General features: G+C 48.9%; 1 protein-coding gene across 2 annotated transcripts in view; it reads right to left on the bottom strand.

The window, feature by feature from the left end:
* lin7b (lin-7 homolog B (C. elegans)) overlaps positions 1 to 4,955 on the bottom strand; it is a 12,266-nt gene extending 7,311 nt beyond the window's left edge. For both annotated transcript variants that reach the window (XR_005941749.1, XM_041177882.1), the window contains exons 1-3: positions 4,903 to 4,955; positions 2,804 to 2,922; positions 1,088 to 1,159 (exon numbers count right to left, since the gene is read on the bottom strand). Coding sequence is in view for 1 of the 2 variants with exons in the window: in XM_041177882.1 (XP_041033816.1) it covers positions 1,088 to 1,159; positions 2,804 to 2,922; positions 4,903 to 4,939 (228 nt within the window). In the remaining variant the exon portion in view is untranslated. The remainder of the gene's footprint in view (positions 1 to 1,087; positions 1,160 to 2,803; positions 2,923 to 4,902) is intronic.
* Between the last annotated feature and the right edge of the window lie 3,317 nt (positions 4,956 to 8,272).

The raw sequence follows: 8,272 nt of genomic DNA, 5'->3' as shown, positions 1-8,272 counted from the left end.
TCAAATCCCTCAGGTTCTTAAAAGTTTCAATAAGATAACATGTCTGGAACAGCCATACAAATACTGTGCCTACAAGAGCAGGTCAGATGCTCGGAATTCTGAGGTGATTAACTCACCTCCTGACTCCCCAAAGCCTGCTCACAATCTACAAGGCACAAGTCAGGAGTGTGATGGAATACTCTCCACTTGCCTGGATGAGCGCAGCTCCCACAACACTCAAGAAGCTCAACAAAGACAAAGTAACCCGCTAGATTGGCACCCCATTCACCATCGACACACTGTGGCAGCAGTGTGCGCCATATACAAGATAAACCATAACAGCTTGCCAAGGCTCCTCCGACAGTACCTTCCAAACCTACGACCTTCAACCTCTAAAAGGACAAGGGCAGCAGATGCACAGGAACAGCACCACCTGCAAGATCCCCTCCAGGTCACTCACCATCCTGACTTGAAACGGTATCGCTGTCTCGTTCCTTCACTATCACTGGATCAAAATGCTGGAACTCCTGCCTCTAACAGCACTGTGGGTGTTCCTATACCAGATGGGCTGCAGCGGTTCAAGAAGTCAGCTCACCATCACTTTCTCAAGGGCAATTAGGGATGGGCAACGAGTGCTGGCCCAGCCAGCGACACCCACACCCGAAGAATAAGTAACTAATTTTTAAAAAATCAAATGGAGATTATTTCTACTGGTACGAGAGTCTAAAGCAAGAAGGTAGAACCTTAAAATTTTAGTCTGGCCATTAAGGAGTAATTTCAAGAAGCACTTTTTAATATAAAGGATATTGGAAACCTGGAAATCTCTCCCCCAGAAATCTGTTATGGCTGAGGGTCAGTGGAAAACTTCAAACCTGAGACAGATAAGATTTTTTTAAGGTATAAGGTTATTAAGTGATATGGAACTCAGGCAGGTAAATTGAGTTAAAGTGCATATCACCCGTGATCTGATTGAATAGTGAGCATTGGCTCATGTGCCCTGTCCCTACGGGCACAGGTTCGCTAGTACCTTGTTGCTTGCGCTCAATGAGGATTTGTGTCAGGGACCCGAGCAAGCCGTTACGACCTGGATTCACCAGGTTGTGTGTACCTTGGCTGTTGCATGTGCCCTGATCTCAGGGCTGCCGCTGATGTCGAGGGTCTCGTAAAGTTGCTCGTACACCTGGAATGAGAAACAGATGATCCATTATTTGGGCCCCTCATTCCCTTCGCACCGCTCTGCGCTTAGCCAAAGGACAACGTCGGTTGAAGTGACAAACTCACAGGACGAGAGAGATGTCATCTGGGAAAATTTCCCAAGTCCCCCCCCTGTTGATGGTAAACCTCCCCCACCCCCTCCCCAACTTCATCCCGAATTTGACAGCAGCAACTACTAAAATCCACTCATGCAGGTGCAAACCCCCTTGGTAGGTTTGCGACATGCCAGGGATGCTACACACTGTCTGCAAGTCTGCGCTTCCCAGAATACCAGGGAACGTAGCAGCCTCTGCACTGAAGTACTCCCATATCACCGTCTCGTTACGGAACAGCACTGTGCTCTCAAAAATTAGTGGAATAGACTAATAACTATAATCATCCCCAATACAAAAGACAGCCACTGGTGGATTACAATCTAATGCCGTCAAATCTCTCGTGGCATCTTCCTGGTGTAATTATGCCAACAGGACTGTTAATCAAGTGTGGCAGGAAGCATATTAAGGGAAGTAGACATCGCACTTACATGCCAGACTTTTACAAGTATTATGAGCTGATGTCCCATTGATTTTCACGCACAGCCAAGATCCAATGAGAGTTTCAGGTCAGACGAGGTTAGAATTGGAACAAAACATGTGGACATTTTACTGAAAGTCCTTATATGTCAATTTTTCTCATTACACGTTTCTACGTCCACGCTTGTAACAGAAACTACGGCACATATCTGAATGCGTCAGATGTATAATTGCACCTGGCCAGCAGTGATGGTCCTGCAGCATCTCCACCGGCTGGAAGGTGTAATTACAGCATGACGTTTACATAGACAGTTCCCATTACAAATGTGGGTGCAGGAATTTATAATGGAAAATGCTGACATAGACACATGACACAAATTCGAGAACAGACAGTAATATTCCGTAGACAGAACTGCATGCAGGGAAAGGTATTACTGGTTGCTCTCCATTGATACTGTAAATGGGACGTTAAGACCAAGTATATTCTTCAGGCTAAGCTTGGAGGGGATTTCTCTGTCTCACACGCTGGTGGGCTGAGGCGCCAGAAGACACAAACCTGGAGCACAACAACAGCACCACTGACGTGAGCGCAGGTGTGAACGTCAGAATTGACAGAAAGACTTTTCTAGATCTCTAGCTAATTCAGGTTAAGTTCCAAAATATTTACAGCACAGAAAAAGGCCCATTGGATCAACTGGTCGGTGCTGGCTGTTTATGCTCCACACAAGCCTTATCCCCTCCCCCCACGCACTCCCTCCACTGCACCCCACACACCTCTATTTATCTCACCCTATTCCTTTCTCTCTCATGTGTTTGCCCAGCTTCGCCTTAAATGCATCGATGTTACTCACCTCAACCACTCTGTGCAGCAGCGAATTTCTCATTCTCACTGCTCTCTAGGTATAATTTTAAATTTTTAGGAAGCTTAAAATTCATATTAACCAGGTGCCGGAATGAAACTAGCAAATAAGCTTCTTTCCTTCAAAGGCTGGTGCATGCAGAAAGGGGCCACTAAAACGCAATTCGTTACCAACAGCAAGATTTAGGAGTGCAGGGTTTTAGGGAGCAAAGTCCCAGTCACTGACTGGGGCACCGACCTCTCGGATGGCAGAGCAGAACTTGCTCTGAAGAACTCGCTGCAGCGTCTGTAGTTTCTGCGGTGGAACGTTGCCACTCCTCTGTAACTTCTCCAGCAGTTCGATCGCTCTGGCAACATCTGGAACACACAAAGCAGGAATCGAGAATCATTCAGCTTGACAGACAGTGCTCAGGCAGGAGGCGTTGGGTCCCCTTCCCTTTGGGCAAGAGTTCTCAAGTTTCTTCTTCCCCCCTCCACCCCCCCCACCCCCCCCCCCACACTCCCCACCCCACACTCCCCACCCGCTGCAGTAAGTGGCCTAGGGTCCCTTGCCTCACTCACAGCAGCTCCTAAATATATCAGTGCCAGCTTGCCCTCCCTTTTAGTTGGATGTAAAAGGTTTCACGGCACTAAAAGATTGAGGGATTCTCTCTGAGGGTCCTAGCCAATATTTATCATTCAATTAATATTTCTAGAACCTGTTTTTTTAAATCAGACTACTGTTTGTGGGAGTTTTAGTTGTAAAGCACTTTTGGGTCACCCAAGGCTGTGAAAGTCACTATAGAAATACAGGTTGCTTGCTGCTGGAATGTTACCCAGCCCACATTTTTGATCCACGATTTCCGCTCAATGGCAGGATTGGTGTGCTTGCAGATACGTATTGCACTGTTCCACGATGGCCCCCCTCAAAGGTTTGCCAATGCACACCCTCCCCCCGCTCGCACAGGTTTGCCAATGCACACTCTCCCCCCATTCTCACAGGTTTGCCAATGGACACCCTCCCTGTGCTCTCACAGGTTTGCCAATGGACACCCTCCCCCGCTCTCACAGGTTTGCCAATGCACACCCTCCCCCGCTCTCACAGGTTTGCCAATGCACACCCTCCCCCGCTCTCACAGGTTTGCCAATGCACACCCTCCCCCGCTCTCAGGTTTGCCAATGGACACCCTCCCCAACTTTCACAGGTTTGCCAATGGACACCCTCCCCCATTCTCACAGGTTTGCCAGCACCGCACCCCCCCCCAGTTGCATAGTCCACCATCCCAAATTTTCCCTTCACTTCCCCCCCCCAGTTGGTCACCCTGATGGACAGTGAGTTGTGTAAAAAAGTTTTTCATACCCCCTCAACTCCAACACCAACCCCAACCCCAACCCCAACCCCAACTCCAACTCCAACACCAACACCAACCCCAACATCAACACCAACACCAACATCAACACCAACCCCAACACCAACCCCAACACCAACCCCAACCCCAACCCCAACCCCAACACCAACACCAACCCCAACTCCAACCCCAACCCCAACCCCAACTCCAACTCCAACCCCAACCCCAACACCAACACCAACCCCAACCCCAACACCAACCCCAACACCAACCCCAACACCAACACCAACCCCAACACCAACCCCAACACCAACCCCAACCCCAACACTCTTGCTAAAAATCTTAAAATGGTTTCCCCTTGTCCTTGTACCATGAGTTAATGGGAACAACTTTTTTTTATCTACTTTACTTATTCTAAACCAACCCTCCCCTCAGGTGCTGCACTGAGACATCAGCCCAGGGTCTGGGTGAAGCCCCCTCAACAATGTTCAATAGTACTCGCCCCTTCTCCTCCTATTGGATACCCCTCCTTATGAATATTAATAAAAGGCTTCTCTCCATTGGTCCCTCACGCTGTCCATCACTCCCCATTGGTCCTCTCCCGTTGTCCATCAATTCCCATTGGTCCCGCTTCGCTGTCCATCACTTCCCATTGGTCCCTCCCGCTGTCCGCCACTTCCCATTGGTCCCGCCCCGCTGTCCATCACTTCCCATTGGTCCTCTCCCGCTGTCCATCACTTCCCATTGGTCCCGTCCCGCTGTCCATCACTTCCTATTGGTCCCACCCGCTGTCCATCACTTCCCATTGGTCCCTCGCGCTGTCAATCACGGGGCGACCCTCTCCGATTGGCCAGGCAGATAGCGGTCTCCTCGTCGACGGATTAAATGAGGAAGATCCACAATAAAAAAGGCCGGCGAACAAGCGCAAAGTCCGCCCTTGGCAGCTGCCCGACGAACCGGGAGCGGCCAGCGCCGACTGAGGACGAGCCGCGGCCGCTGTTCCGCTCACCTCTCTCCAGCGACAGAGACTCAGCCAACGCCGCCATGGTGAAGCCGGTATCACCTGACCGGCAACCATGGGGGGGGGGGGGGGGGGCACGTGACCGCCCCTAGCAACGCCGTGGCGCCACGCACTGAGGGGGCGGGGAAAGGGGCGGGGAATGGGGCGGGGCCGGGGCCGGACCGGGACCGCCTACCTGCAATGACCGTCTTCAGCCGCAGGGGCCGCTGCCGCCTGGGTTGGGACCTGGATCTGTCCCATTGCCATTCATTGCTCAGGGGGTTGTCCAATAATGAGAGGCTTGAGTAAATTGGGCTTGAGAAGTTAGAACCAGAGAAAAGTTACAGCGCAGAAGGAGGCCGTTCGGCCCATCTTGTCCATGCCAGCCCGAGGACACCCGGGAGCCCTTTCTAATCCCATCTTCCTGCACCAGTGAAGAAGATTGGGTGGTGGTCCCATTGAAGCTGAAGGTTCTGAAGGGGCTTGACAGGGAGGGATCATTTCCGCTGGTCGGACAGTTCGAAAGCACGGGGGTAGGGTCTCAGGGTAAGGGGCTGATCATTTAGGACTGAGGTGAGGAAAAATAGCTTCACTCAAAGGGCTGGGAATCTTTGGAATTCAAGCTCCTGGGTAATTGCGGAGAACGGGTCCCTGTGTTTGAATGTATGCTACGTCTAGCAGGTATAAATGAGCCACATTACGAGCCCAACTGATTATCTTAAGTGGTTTGTTAGTGTAGTTATTAGCGCACTCAGGATTGTTCAGCACTGGATTGCGGGTGCTTCATCGTTGAATACTTTTAAGGCTGGGATGGGCAGATTTTTGGTCCCTCGGGGTATAAAGGGATGTGGGGAGCGGGTGGGAAAATGGAGCCGAAGCCCAAGATCAGCCACGATCGTGTTGAATGGCAGAGCAGGCTCGATAGGCTCTGTGGTCGACTCCTGCTCCTATTATTTTTTGTGTTCCTGTGTCTCGTGCTGTAAAGATTCTATGATTCCGTTCTAATCTGTGACTTCTCTAGAACTCAAGGACTGACAGCATCTGTGGAGAGAGAAACAGAGTTAATGTTTTGAAGGGAGAGAGAGCGAGGGAGTGGCAGCATGTGAGTTGCTCCTTAGGAGAGCCTGCCTGGACATGATGGACCAAATGGCCTGATTCTGTGGCATAAAAGTTCGATGATTCTATTCTTTTCAGAACTCGGGTTCCGGAGCAGAGTCATGTTGGACTCAGAAACGTTAACTCTGCTTCTCTCTCCACAGATGCTGCCAGACTTGCTGAGTTTTCCAGCACTTTCTGTTTTTATTTCAGATTTACAGCATCTGCAGAATTTGGCTTTTTTTAATGTTGCCGAAGCTTTTTGGCTTGCACTCATCGGGACAAATGCAAGAATGCAAAATTTCAAGTGATCGCAGCAATTTATATCATGAGAGAAATGGATGCTGACTGATTGTTTCCAAGTTGACTCTGATTGGCCATAATGTTGCTATGGAGAAAGCATTAGGGAACTGTAGGCTCCCCAAACTCCTGGGTAATTGCAGGGAACGGGTCCCTGTGTTTGAATGAATGTCACTTCTAGCAGGTATAAATGAGCCACATTACAAGCTCAACTGATTATCTTAAGTTGTTTGTTAGTGTAGTTATTAGCGCACTCAGGATTGTTCAGCAAGTGCTGCCCAATCACGGAAATACATCTAATAGTGGATGTTTTATTTTCAGCTACGGCAAGCGTGGGCTGTTCGAGTACAGTCCGTATTCTGCCTGATGAGTGCAAGACAGAAAACTTTGGCAACTTATCTCTCTTTTTAAAACTAGAAACCACTTGTATCGTAAAAAATGTTTCGTGACGCAGTGATTAGCCAGAAGCACCAGGTTCAAGTCCCACTCCAGGACTTGATTGCCACAAAAGGTACTTTCATAATGTGGCCAAACAGGTTGAGTATTGACTTGTAAATGCTTCCAACATACGCCAATGGGTGTAAGAGTGAGAGAGACTCTTGGTCAACCATGCTTGATGTGGAGTGGCCTGCCTCAAGCTATGGCCTCAGGTTTCAGGCTAGGTGATCTATTCCAGGGAAAAACAAGTTACATGAACGTGTGCTTCATCTGCCTCACGCATCTCTGGATGCAGAAAGCTGTGTAAGTATGTCATAAAATAGAGTTTCGTAAGGTTATAGAACCATTGAATGGTTGCAGCACAGCAGGAGAACATTCAGCCCAACAAGACTGTGCTGGTTCACTGCAAGAGCAACTCACCCAGTTCCTCTGCCCCACCTTTTGCCCACTTCCCTGCACTGTTTAAGATCTCTCTTTATCCAATTCCCGTTTGAAAGCTGCAAGTGAATTGGTCTCCACACACACTCAGGCATTGCATTCCAGATCCTAACCACTGGCTGCGTAATAAAGACTTTCCTCACGCCATCTTTGGTTCCTCTGTCAACCACTTTAAATCTGTAACAATAACAGAAAATGCTGGGAAAACTCAGCGGGTCTAACAGCATCTGTGGAGAGAGAAACAGAGTTAACATTTTGAGTCTGTATGACTCTTCTTAAAGAACATCCAGCATCCTCGGTGTTTTGCTTGTACATTAAATCTGGGCCCCCTGGTTCTCGATCCTTCCACCAATGGGGACAGTATCTTCCTGTCGAATCTGTCCTCGTGATTTTGAACACCTCTATCAAATCTCCTCTTGACCTTCACTCCGATGTCTCCAGGAGTTAGAAATTAATCTCCTGGATAATCCATAAGAAAAATCACAGGGACATCCTAAAACAAAAAAAAGTGCACTTTTGTTTACTGGTTTAAAAATATCTGGAATAGGAAAGAACTGTTTGTCAGTCAAGAATCATCCAACTTAAACGTGAAGCACTTTCCAATTGGCCCATGCGCTGTGAGGATGGATGTGTCAGGTGGCCAATGGTGGGAGTGCGGGTGTGGGGCTGTTGGCAGCAGCGGGTTGGGGGGGGGGGTTCAAGTGGTGACATCTCCAGGAATGTGTCCAACCAGAGCTGGCAACCCCAGAACAGCGCCAGCTCTGCTAAACAATCCACAAAACCGAAGCCTCCTATCCTGCAGGCTGCTAGACATCACTGGTGCCAACTCTTGCCAAGTAGCTACGGAACCATTCTCATAAATCTTTGCTGCTCCTTCTCTAAAGCTTTCACATCCTTCCGAAAATGTGCTGCTCAGAACCAGACACAATACTCCAAGGATGAGTCAGCGTTCACAGTAACTTCCTTTGCTTTTGTACTCTCTGCCTCTATTTATAAATAGACTAAATAGAGAATAAATATAAATTTATAAAGCCCAGGATCTATGTGGCCATAAGGCCCCTTAATCCCTGCTCCACCCTACAATATTCCTAAACCCAATTTGGGGACA

Source organism: Carcharodon carcharias, chromosome 31 (assembly GCF_017639515.1).
Source record: "Carcharodon carcharias isolate sCarCar2 chromosome 31, sCarCar2.pri, whole genome shotgun sequence".
NCBI lineage: Eukaryota > Metazoa > Chordata > Chondrichthyes > Lamniformes > Lamnidae > Carcharodon > Carcharodon carcharias.
This window is presented reverse-complemented; position numbering and strand designations above follow the sequence as displayed.